This window comes from Dendrobates tinctorius, unplaced genomic scaffold (genome assembly GCF_039654945.1).
Source record: "Dendrobates tinctorius isolate UK_male_01 unplaced genomic scaffold, ASM3965494v1 ptg000017l, whole genome shotgun sequence".
Lineage (NCBI taxonomy): Eukaryota > Metazoa > Chordata > Amphibia > Anura > Dendrobatidae > Dendrobates > Dendrobates tinctorius.
Window position 1 is genome coordinate 2,079,619 of NW_027361685.1, and position 13,449 is coordinate 2,093,067.

The 13,449-nt window shown below is 42.1% G+C and overlaps 1 protein-coding gene and 1 long non-coding RNA gene across 2 annotated transcripts; both read left to right on the forward strand.

Annotated features, from left to right (window-relative positions):
• Positions 1-5,301: 5,301 nt before the first annotated feature.
• LOC141082376 (microtubule-associated serine/threonine-protein kinase 3-like) lies at positions 5,302-9,709 on the forward strand. The gene is made up of 11 exons (XM_073566315.1): positions 5,302-5,485; positions 6,379-6,587; positions 6,984-7,122; positions 7,213-7,345; positions 7,537-7,702; positions 7,819-7,989; positions 8,225-8,338; positions 8,480-8,592; positions 8,682-8,773; positions 9,177-9,250; positions 9,690-9,709. Exons 1-11 carry the CDS (start codon positions 5,439-5,441, stop codon positions 9,707-9,709), a joined length of 1,278 nt encoding a protein of 425 aa, XP_073422416.1. The 5' UTR covers positions 5,302-5,438.
• A 1,639-nt stretch (positions 9,710-11,348) lies between these two features.
• LOC141082209 (uncharacterized) lies at positions 11,349-13,159 on the forward strand. The gene is made up of 5 exons (XR_012230459.1): positions 11,349-11,422; positions 11,576-11,675; positions 12,036-12,112; positions 12,595-12,687; positions 12,913-13,159. It is a non-coding gene; the product is annotated as an uncharacterized lncRNA (long non-coding RNA).
• The last annotated feature ends 290 nt before the right edge of the window (positions 13,160-13,449 follow it).

Consider the following 13,449-nt stretch of genomic DNA (forward strand, 5'->3'; position numbering starts at 1 on the left):
TGAACATTCATTTCTTGCATTCACATTTGGAATTCTTCCCTGTAAATCTTGGTGCCATTAGTAATGACCATGGCAAATGGTTTCCCAAAGATATTGCTACTATGAAAAAGCGTTATCAAGTGTCCTGGACTCCATCAATGCTGGCTGACTATTGCCGGACACTAATACGGGACGCACCAGACGGTGACTACAAATGACCTAATGCTTCATAATCCGTAAAACGTCATCTCATGTTTCACAACGTTTCTAAGTAACATAGTAACATAGTTTTGAAGGCTGAAGGAAGACCTTATGTCCATCTAGTTCAGCCTATTTTTAGTGCAGCTGTTCTGCATTGTTGATCCAGGGGAAGGCAAAAAACCCACAGAGTAGAAGCCAATTTTCTCCATAGGGAAAAAAATTCCTTCCCCTAAGCTGGGTCAACCATCTACCTATAATATTCTGTTATTCGTAACCTTCTATACTGTTACTCACAAGAAAAGCCTCCATTCCTTTCTTAAATTCATTCAGTGAGTTGGCCATCACCACTTCCTCAGTAAGAGAATTCCAGAGCCTCACTGCTCTTACCGTGAAGAACCCTCTTCTATGCTGGTGCAGAAATTGTCTTTCCTCCAAACGAAGAGAATGCCCCCTTGTTCTTGTCACAGTCCTTGGTACAAACAGTACATTGGAGAGATCTCTGTATTGCCCTCTGATATACTTGTACATATATATTAGGTCTCCCCTAAGTCTTCTCTTTTCTAGAATAAATAGACCTAATTTTGATAACCTTTCTGGGTATTGTAGTGAACCAACCCCATTTATCATTTTAGCAGCCCGCCTTTGAACCCTTTCAAGTTCAGTAAAGTGATGCAGACGATCTGAAATTATATTTCTGCTGGGCTCTAATGGGTTTATTATAATCACGTCACATTTTCAAGGAAGCAAAACTTTGGAAAAAATGTGTTGCCCAGTGTAACATGGAGATTTGTCATTTCCTAATGATATCATTGCATTACATATTTAGGATTGGTACAATCTAATATATTATATTTATTCAGATTTTTTTATTCAGATTTTAGGAACAAATGTGCTGGCAAATCCTGATAATGGAAAATCGTAGCCCCCGGAGATCCATGAGTCTGTCAGTGTGAGTATCACAGATGGAGATGTCTGTGTGTAATGACTCTATAGAATAGGTGACTCTCACTTTTTGTATTGAAGAACTGAAATCAATTCCCTTTTGATGATCTTCTAATGATGTGAGAGGCTCCTGTATAGAGACTCTCCTTTTTTCCATGATCGGGGCTCTTGTTTAGGAATCTAATGTACGGAGTGTGACCTGGTCAATTTCTTATGGACTAATATGTAGACTCATTTTATAGTACTGACCTAGAAAACAAGGATTCTGAAATCTCAGCGTTTTTTTAAATCAGTGGTTTGTCAAGTGTTTCAGGAGTTTTGCAGCAAATTTTACTTATTCAAGTGAATTAAAAAATGCATGTAAAAGCACAGCAAATACTTGTATTCAGCATGGGAAAAAAACAGACAGAGCCAGAAAACAGTCACATGCCATACGGACCATCAGAGTGACAAAGTGATGCTAGCCAATTGTGACATCACTGGCGATGCTAGCCCATTATGACATCACTGGTGATGCTAGCCCATTGTGACATCACTGGTGATGCTAGCCCATTATGACATCACTGGTGATGCTAGCCCATTATGATATCACTGGTGATGCTAGCCTATTATGACATCACAGGTGATGCTAGCCCATTGTGACATCACTGGCGATGCTAGCCCATTATGACATCACAGGTGATGCTAGCCCATTGTGACATCACTGGCGATGCTAGCCCATTATGACATCACTGGTGATGCTAGCCCATTGTGATATCACTGGTGATGCTAGCCCATTATGACATCACTGGTGATGCTAGCCCATTATGATATCACTGGTGATGCTAGCCCATTATGATATCACTGGTGATGCTAGCCCATTATGACATCACTGGTGATGCTAGCCCATTATGACATCACTAGTGATGCTAGCCCATTATGACATCACAGGTGATTCTTGGCCATTGTGACATCACAGCTCAGTCCCTACTTATAGAATGTTCACAGGGTCACTGGTGCCATTTATGGTTCTATAGTGACTGAGAGCGTTTGCAATTTTTCACTATGTCTGGATTATGTCTGAGCGATTTTCAGGTAGATGCTCTGTTGGAGACTCTTACCAACAATCTCCCTAACACTGAGCTTCTACCACCCGATGGCGTCCTCTGCTTCACTCACCGGCTGGTGGTGGAGCTAGTCAATGACTGCCTGACCAAAAACAATGAAGATAAACTAACATCAGAGTATCTGACGGATTTAAGTCACAACATCAGAACATTACTACAGCAGGTAAGTGGCGGACACTCGGCACAAATCTTCTCCATAGTCATAGATAATAATGGTGGGAGAGAAGCTTCTTCTTTCCTTCCATATAAAACACAACGAGTCCCTAGATATGGAGTCGTTGTATCTGCAGAGAGGAGCAGAGGACAAATACAATGGCCGCCTCCATTGTTTCCTTTCTTATCTCTGATTTTTTCTTTTTGCGTCTTTTCTTCTTTATAGGCTGAAAATAGATCTCAATATGGAGATTTGGCTTTTGTTAAGGAACTGGCCGAAGAAGTCCTGCATGTATTAGAAGGTCCGGCCTGCTCGCCGGAACGCCCGGTAAGGAGCCATCATCTTCTCTATCACACGTCCTTGTTTTCTGATCTTCTCCAGATCACCAATCAGATATCAGAAGATCTGGTGTCACATAATCCACATAAGTGAGAGACGTTTCTAAGAAAAGTTCTCATGATGGCGCGTGATTTGTAGAGTTACAGTTGGTGCATCAGTAAATGTTGGTTTACTCCTTCCTGATTCATGTATTTGGTGATTTAGTGAAATCTTCCACATATTAATTAACTGTATTATATCTATCAGGAAACACCAGAAGGCGACGACGAATATGGGGCGACTGTGACCACGGAAACCCCTGACTCTAATAGGAGTCAGCCGAAGCTGAGCAGCGATCTGATCACAGGTGAACCGATCACATAACCTCCTACAAGGAATCTCCAGATATTACACAGCAGGGAATAATGGCAGATCACTCTCTACTGCATGGAATGGGACCTGTCAGCACATGTTACATATAGGAGTGGTGGGATGACGGTGTAGGACGTTCCCCTATTATATACAGATATTACACAGCAGGGAATAATGGCAGATCACTCTCTACTCCATGTAATGGGACCTGTCAGCACATGTTACATATAGGAGTGGTGGGATGACGGTGTAGGACGTTCCCCTATTATATACAGATATTACACAGCAGGGAATAATGGCAGATCACTCTCTACTCCATGTAATGGGACCTGTCAGCACATATTACATATAGGAGTGGTGGGATGACGGTGTAGGACGTTCCCCCTATTATATCCAGATATTACACCGCAGGGAATAATGGCAGATCACTCTCTACTCCATGTAATGGGACCTGTCAGCACATGTTACATATAGGAGTGGTGGGATGACGGTGTAGGACGTTCCCCTATTATATACAGATATTACACAGCAGGGAATAATGACAGATCACTCTCTACTCCATGTAATGGGACCTGTCAGCACATGTTACATATAGGAGTGGTGGGATGACGGTGTAGGACGTTCCCCTATTATATCCAGATATTACACAGCAGGGAATAATGGCAGATCACTCTCTACTCCATGTAATGGGACCTGTCAGCACATGTTACATATAGGAGTGGTGGGATGACGGTGTAGGACGTTCCCCTATTATATACAGATATTACACAGCAGGGAATAATGACAGATCACTCCCTACTCCATGTAATGGACCTGTCAGCACATGTTACATATAGGAGTGGTGGGATGACGGTGTAGGACGTTCCCCTATTATATCCAGATATTACACAGCAGGGAATAATGGCAGATCACTCTCTACTCCATGTAATGGAACCTGTCAGCACATGTTACATATAGGAGTGGTGGGATGACGGTGTAGGACGTTCCCCTATTATATACAGATATTACACAGCAGGGAATAATGACAGATCACTCCCTACTCCATGTAATGGGACCTGTCAGCACATGTTACATATAGGAGTGGTGGGATGACGGTGTAGGACGTTCCCCTATTATATACAGATATTACACAGCAGGGAATAATGGCAGATCACTCTCTACTCCATGTAATGGGACCTGTCAGCACATGTTACATATAGGAGTGGTGGGATGACGGTGTAGGACGTTCCCCCTATTATATCCAGATATTACACAGCAGGGAATAATGGCAGATCACTCTCTACTCCATGTAATGGACCTGTCAGCACATATTACATATAGGAGTGGTGGGATGACGGTGTAGGACGTTCCCCTATTATATCCAGATATTACACAGCAGGGAATAATGGCAGATCACTCTCTACTCCATGTAATGGAACCTGTCAGCACATATTACATATAGGAGTGGTGGGATGACGGTGTAGGACGTTCCCCTATTATATCCAGATATTACACAGCAGGGAATAATGGCAGATCACTCTCTACTCCATGGAATGGGACCTGTCAGCACATGTTACATATAGGAGTGGTGGGATGACGGTGTAGGATGTTCCCCTATTATATACAGATATTACACAGCAGGGAATAATGACAGATCACTCCCTACTCCATGTAATGGACCTGTCAGCACATGTTACATATAGGAGTGGTGGGATGACGGTGTAGGACGTTCCCCTATTATATACAGATATTACACAGCAGGGAATAATGGCAGATCACTCTCTACTCCATGGAATGGGACCTGTCAGCACATGTTACATATAGGAGTGTGCAGCGAGGGTGGGGGTCCTCATTCATGTGATGATTGGGGGTCCGCCACCACTTACCTTACATTAATCTATGGATGCACCATACGTCCGTATTATTCCCGTTTACAGACGTCTTGTTATTTCTCCCTTATGTTGCAGTATTATGTATGTAGGATTGATATCGACTAATATATTTTATTTCTTCATCACTTTATCACTATTTTAGTACCATCAGCGCTGGCGAATCCCAACAGTGGAATCTGTGGGATCCCGGAGATCCAAGAATCTGCCGGTGTAAGTATTATAGAGCCATAGGGGTGTCTGTGTATCACCAGATCATGGGGTGTGAGTGACCCGTCCAGTATTATCCCCATATAACCATGGGACGGCTCTGTTCTAAGCGTAGATGACTCTATGGTGTTAGAGAATAGTATTTATAGTAAATGGAATCTGTCACCAGGTTTATGCTGCTGACAGATTCATCCTGAGATGTTTTCCTGCAGCTTCTAGATCTTAGTATTATTTCTTATTCTTTTTTAGGACTTGATAAAATCATTGATCCCGGCAGGAGAACCGCGTATGAGCGACTATGAAACATCTAAACTGATCGGCAGAGGAGGTTTTGGGTGAGATTTCTGTTCCCATAATCCCCATTTCTCAGGGTTCCCTATGACAATGCTTCGGCCTCTGTGCTCTGCCAGTCAGTGTTGTCATAGGGAAACGATTGGAGTCCACATCTCCAGGTCACTATTCAGCTCAGTTATATACAGCTGAGCGAACTGTTCTGTAACCAATCAGTCTGTAAGGAAAGGGATGATATAATAGACGACACTCCCCGGTCCTAGACCTCCTCTGCTCTTCTGCTTCCGCCTACACCAGTTTCCCTGTCCTCCGCATCGATCTTAGGTTTTTTGGGGCCCCATTATGGAGCTGATAAGAGTAATTGGTTGCACACGGTCACGTGAGGGGTGACACGATACTGACGGTAATGACATCTGCACCCCCACCCTCCACCATAACCATGTGAGTCCGATCACCGGCCCCAGCAGCAGAAGGAAGAACAGCCAAAGACCGGCACAGAGGACGGAGCACTGCAATGATGGATGGGCAGGGACGAGGACAAGTGGGTCTAATGTGTTTAATTAAATTTTAACCTCTTCCTGCCCCTCCATTTATTCTGCCTCGGGCTGTGGAGAAAGCCAAAAACCAACTTCTTACGACTATTGGAGCATTTTCAATTTTATCCAATTTTTATTTTTACTGAATCCTATCTATTGGTGGGTTATAGGGAATCTGCCCAAGATGAATTTCAGTAGATTCTCTCATCTACAATGTGACCTGGTGAGGGCAGACGTGGCGTGGTGCAGACCTCCCATCATCTATGGAGTGTTATTTCATGGGTTCTAGATGTGGATTTCTAGCTGGTATTAAACATTAGTATAAAAGATCATGGAATGACTTGTGTATATAGACTGTTAATAAGGCTTTATTATAAACCATGGATTCTCCTTCTCTTCAGGGCCGTCTACCTAGTGCGCCACAAAGAATCACAACAGACCTTTGCCATGAAGAAAGTGACCAAGAGGAGCCTGAAAACTCCTATTAGAGTGGACATGGCCTTTCTGGAGCGGGACATCCTAACATTCGCAGATTGTCCCTTTGTGGCCTCCATGCTCTGCTCTTTCCCTACGAGATCTGACCTGTGTATGGTCATGGAGTATGTAGGAGGTAGGACCCACACCTTGTGTTATATTCAGCCCATGTCTGCTGACATCTTATCACCTCTCACATCATTAAGACTTATCCCCATGGACGGTTACATCCCCACAGAGCATTTACTATAGGTTATCTCTTACCATGGTGCCCGGAAAGTCATTGATGTGTGGGATCTCCCTGTCGGTCCGCACTGAGCACGTCAATATCTCCAGCTGTAGACGAGATGTGACATCACTTTATGTCATTAGTTACTTGGACAACAATTTCATCATGACCTCAGACTAATATTCTGTACATTCTGTGCTTATATATTTTCTCCTGCCCCAATGTTTCTGCTCACTTCTCTTTATAGATCATGGTGTTCTGCTATATAAACCCCTCACCGGTCATATTTCCTTTCTTCTATAGGTGGAGACTGTCGGACCCTTCTAAACATGATGGGTCATTTCCCTGTCCCGTTGGCCCGCTTGTACTTTGCAGAAGCGGTCCTTGGTGTGGAATACCTGCATAGTTACGGTGTGGTGCACAGAGACCTGAAGCCGGAGAAGTAAGTGCATACCTGTAGTATAACAAAGGGGGGAAGTTATCCCTTATCATCTCACGGACAATAAAGCTAAAATCATCTTCTCTTTCACAGCTTCCTGATAACATCTGCTGGACATATTAAAATTAGCGACTTTGGACTTTCAAAAGTTGGTGTCATGATACCACACACCAACATCTACAAGCAATCAGCAGAGGACATCTCCAGAGAGTTCCAGGATGAGGAGGTCAGCATTACACACAGGAACTTAGCTTGTTCTGTACAAATCTCATAACTCTATTTTCTCTTCCCCACATTCTTCATTTTTAGACAGCTTTTCCACTGATATTTTATCTTCTCTAATTCTGTTATTATGTCAAGAACTTGTCATAATAATCGTTTCATCGATTCTCATCTCTATCTTCTGTTGGTTTCCAGGTGTGCGGCACCCCGTGGTACACAGCCCCTGAGGTCATCCTGAAGAAAGGCTACGGAAGACCTATTGACTGGTGGTCAATGGGCATCATATTATATGAATTTGTCCACGGCTATACACCATTTGATGGGGATTTCCAAACTGGGCTGAATAAAAATATTGTCGGTGGTAAGTAGAATAATCCCATCATTGCTTTGCCTGGCTACATGGCTTTAGTTATTTCCTTTGCTTTACCTTATAGTCCAATACAGAGGATTTATTTTCTGTAACTTTCTATATAACAGGAGATATAATTTGGGATACTTATCAAGCTACTCTATCCGATGATCAGGACCCCATCACTCAGCTGCAGGACCTCATCACTCAGCTGCTCAGTATAAATCCTGTGGATAGCCTTCTGCAGGACCTCATCAGTCAGCTGCTCAGAGCAAATCCTGTGGATAGACTTGGGACAGGTAACAGATACAATAATATCAATGTTCACTTGTTACACCGATGACGTATCACTCATGTCCATGAGGATCATTACTTCTCTATCAGCTTCATCATTTATAGTTCTCCCTACTAAGATTTTCATTCTATTTCCTACATGTCTGCTCAGTTGTGTAATTAGTTCTAATTAAGATAAACTGTTCAGATATGAAGCTGTCTCTGACAATGTCCGAATCACTTTTGTTTTCCTTTATCCAGGAGGAGCTTTTGAGATCAGGGGTCATCCATTTCTTGTTGACTTAGACTTTGATTCCCTTCTAAGTCAAAAGCTAGTGTACGTTCCTCAGCTTGTGGACACCAGCTTATTTACCAGTAAGTAGAAGGAGCCATCATCTAGACTAAGTGTCTGTTTGTCTCGTCTTCCTTATTTTGTGACAATTGGTTCCCATTAATAAATGGTGACTCTATTATACTGACAATCTCTAATAACACTTCATTACCTATGTCTTGCAGACCTTTGGGATATGAAGAAACATCTGGTCTCAGAGGATGAGAAGGCCACAAGTGAGGACAATGAGAGCCTTGACTTTAAAAATTTTACATCATCTTCTGAAAGGCTTTTTAAAGTATGTGATTAATAAATCAAAAATATGTATAAAAAGACCTATGAAGGTAGACATACAATTATTTCATATCTTATTGCTTCCGCATGTAGCTCCTTACCACCGCTAACAGAATGAAGATTAATGAGAATCCCAAGTCTTCTCCAGATTGTACCCTAGAATCCAGCACAAATATCTCAGAAATGTGAGTAGATTATGGGGCTATTACTGGGATCTCTAGGCTGATTATGTGCACACCAAATATGGGACATAAATATCATAATATCAAATGCAACATCCACCATCCCATGGTTAGCAGTCAATGTGCTTTTGGCCTTAGTAATTGCTGGTGATAACAGCCTATGATCGAGGCCAGTCATGCATTTTTAGAACTGCCCACTCTGAAGGAGAGATGTATTATTATATGCCAAATATTCATGGTAGTTGTTTTCCACTCCACTCGATAAAAGTTAGTTTTGAGCAGAAGACCTTCCCCGCTATGGCAGTCATATGTCCTATTAGGCCTTATTGTCGGTGTTCTTATAGTGAGACAACCCCTTTTATAATGCGTTTACTTGTGATTTACATGTTTTTCTTCTTCCAAACAGGCAGAAAGAATCTGTTCCCTTATCTGATAGCGACAACGCTATTTGTTTCTTGCCATTCTTGTTCCAACTGTCAGGTATGTCCATGTCTACAGCACCTACAATGGGAATGTTGACTTCAAGGCTCCAATATTTCCACATGGTTTTTCTGTAATAGGTCTCTTAAGTTTTCCATGTTTCATGTATAAATGGTGACCATGTTATACTGACAACCTCTAATAACACTTCATTACCTATGTCTTCTAGATCATTCTGAGATGAAGAAACATCTGGACTCAGAGGATGAGGAGGATCCCGAGTCCCCTCCAGAGTGTGCACCAAAATCTAGCACAAATGTCTCAGAAAAGTAAGTAGCTTATGGGGTCATTACTGGGAGCTCATCACCAAATATAGGATATAAATACCATAATATCACATGCAGCATCCACCATCCCATGATTAGCGGTCATTGTGCATTTGGTCTTAGTAACTTCTTCTGATAACAGCCCATAATTGTGGATGGTTATGCATTTTTAGTGCTGCCCCCAACACTGTAGGAGAGATGTCAAATAATAAGCCAGATATTCTTGGTACTTGCTTTCTGCTCCACTCCATAAAAGTTAGTTTTGAGCAGAAGACCTTCCCCACTATGGCAGTCATATGTCCTATTAGGCCTTATAGTCGGTGTTCTTATAGTGAGACAACCCCTTTTATAATGCGTTTACTTGTGATTTACTTGTTTTTCTTCTTCCATACAGGCAGAAAGAATCTGTCCTCATATTTGATAGTGATGATTCTGCTTTTCTCTTGCCATCCTTGTCCCATCTATCAGGTATGTCCATGTCTACAGCACCAACAATGTGAATGTTGACTTCAAGGCTCAAATATCTCCACATGGTTTTTATGTTTTCCATGTTTCATGTATAAATGGTGACTATGTTATACTAACAACCTCTAATAACACTTCATTACCTATGTCTTGTAGATCATTCTGAGATAAAGAAACATCTGGACTTAGAGGATGAGGAGGATCCCGAGTCCCCTCCAGAGTGTGCACCAAAATCCAGCACAAACGTTTCAGAAAAGTAAGTAGCTTATGGGGTCATTACTGGGAGCTCATCACCAAATATAGGCCATAAATACCATAATATCACATGCAGCATCCACCATCCCTTGGTTAGCGGTCATTGTGCATTTGGCATTAGTAACTTCTGGTGATAACAGCCCATAATTGTGGATGGTTATGCATTTTTAGTGCTGCCCCCCAACACTATAGGAGAGATGGCATATAATATGCCAGATATTCATGGTAGTTGTTTTCTGCTCTGCTCTATAAAAGTTAATTTTGAGCAGAAGACCTTCCCCACTATGGCAGTCATATGTCCTATTAGGCCTTATAGTCGGTGTTCTTATAGTGAGACAACCCCTTTTATAATGCGTTTACTTGTGATTTACTTGTTTTTCTTCTTCCATACAGGCAGAAAGAATCTGTCCTCATATTTGATAGTGATGATTCTGCTTTTCGCTTGCCATCCTTGTCCCATCTATCAGGTATGTCCATGTCTACAGCACCAACAATGTGAATGTTGACTTCAAGGCTCAAATATCTCCACATGGTTTTTATGTTTTCCATGTTTCATGTATAAATGGTGACTATGTTATACTGACAACCTCTAATAACACTTCATTACCTATGTCTTGTAGATCATTCTGAGATAAAGAAACATCTGGACTTAGAGGATGAGGAGGATCCCGAGTCCCCTCCAGAGTGTGCACCAAAATCCAGCACAAACGTTTCAGAAAAGTAAGTAGATTATGGGGTCATTACTGGGAGCTCATCACCAAATATAGGACATAAATACCATAATATCACATGCAGCACCCACCATCCCTTGGTTAGCGGTCATTGTGCATTTGGCATTAGTAACTTCTGGTGATAACAGCCCATAATTGTGGATGGTTATGCATTTTTAGTGCTGCCCCCCAACACTGTAGGAGAGATGGCATATAATATGCCAGATATTCATGGTAGTTGTTTTCTGCTCTGCTCTATAAAAGTTAATTTTGAGCAGAAGACCTTCCCCACTATGGCAGTCATATGTCCTATTAGGCCTTATAGTCGGTGTTCTTATAGTGAGACAACCCCTTTTATAATGCGTTTACTTGTGATTTACTTGTTTTTCTTCTTCCATACAGGCAGAAAGAATCTGTCCTCATATTTGATAGTGACGATTCTGCTTTTCTCTTGCCATCCTTGTCCCAACTATCAGGTATGTCTATGTCTACAGCACCAACAATGTGAATGTTGACTTCAAGGCTCAAATATCTCCACATGGTTTTTATGTTTTCCATGTTTCATGTATAAATGGTGACTACGTTATACTGACAAACTCAAATAACACTTCATTACCTATGTCTTGTAGATCATTCTGAGATAAAGAAACATCTGGACTCAGAGGATGAGGAGGATCCCGAGTCCCCTCCAGAGTGTGCACCAAAATCCAACACAAACGTTTCAGAAAAGTAAGTAGATTATGGGGTCATTAGTGGGAGCTCATCACCAAATATAGGACATAAATACCAGAATATCACACGCAGCACCCACCATCCCATGGTTAGCGGTCATTGTGCATTTGGCTTCAGAAACCATTGGTGATAACAGCCCATATCTGCCGCCGGTCGTGCATTTTTCGTGCTGCCTACACTGTAGGAGAGATGTAGTATTACATGCCACACATTCTTAGTAGAAGGTAGCGTTGAGCAGAAGACCTTCCCTACTATGGCAGTCATATCTCCCATTAGGCCTTATAGTTGGTGTTCTTATAGACAACCCCTTTTATAATGTGTTTACTTGTGATTTATGAGTTTTTTTCTTCCTAACAGGCAGAAAGGATCTGTCCCCGTATCTGATGGAGACGACGACGCTATTACCATCTTACCATCCTCGTCCCCACTATCAGGTATGTCCATGTCTACAGCAAAAGCAATGTGAATGTTGACTTCAAGGCTCCAATATCTCCACATGGTTTTTCTGTAATAGGTCTCCTTTGTTATTTATGTTGCCCATGGGCCCATACTGCATCTCTATTTCACTAATTTTGCACAGGAGCTTTTTCATGGATTCTGTGAGATGCGTTGTGGGATCCAATAACCTACATCATCATAAGGCGACATTGTCTCCTATAGTAGAATATCGCTCATCAGTGATGCACCACATGGCGGCACACAGGGCGCTTACTGCTCTATATCAGTGACACATCTAATGCCCCTCAGATGGGATTATGTACATTATATAGGACTTATTCTGCCCTATTATGATATAATACCAGATTATCAGGACTATAGGAGACAGGACTAGAACAATCCTACTATATACAGGAGACAAAGCAGATCCCATTAGGATATGGCGTTACTGAGGTTTTGTTTTTTACTTTCTGATCAGATTTTCCAGCTCAGACAGAAAGAATATCTGCAACAAATCTGAGTAATAAAGAAGAAAAATCAGAAAAAGGAAAAAAGGGGAAAAAGAGACGAGGTAAGTGTGAGAATCAGCCCCATGCTGTGTGATGTCAGTGAGAATCACTCATGTGGAGCAGATGTCATCTGTCAGTGATGGGATTAACACATGTATGATGGCTGACAATGACCCCTGACCTCTGTGTGATAATATTCCTCTGCCGTCCGGCCACAGTGACCGCACAGTAGTATCATGTCATATGGAGTCCCATCACTTACATTATATTTACTTCTCTTCTCATAGGTTCCATCTTCCGCCGGATCTTATCATCCTGCCGGCGTGGATTATCCAGGGCTGCTCGAGTATTTGCTTGTTGTCACTGTTGCCCTAGAACATCTGAAAGACAGGAAACCTAAGCATCCAGCGCCCTGAAGCCCAGCAGATCCACCATCACTGCTGGGCACAAAAGCGGGACTAACTCCTAGCCGCGGTCTACGGACCAAACATTGGGCATGGGCAGGGCCTTGGGGGCAGATCCCAAGTGCGCTCAACCATGTGAAATTGGAATCATGGAAAAGTTGACAGTGATTTCTCATCTTTACAACAAAATTTACAAAACCATTTTTTTTAGTGACCACCTGTCCCTCTGATTTCCCTTTGAGGGGTTTCTATGGCAGAAAATACCCAAAAGTGACACCATTCTAAAAACTGCACCCCTCAAGGTGCTCTAAACTACATTCAAGAAGATTATTAACCCTTCAGGGGCTTCACAGGAACTAAAGCAACGTGGAAGGAAAAATGGACACTTTAATTTTTCCAACAAAAATGTTCTTTTAGCAT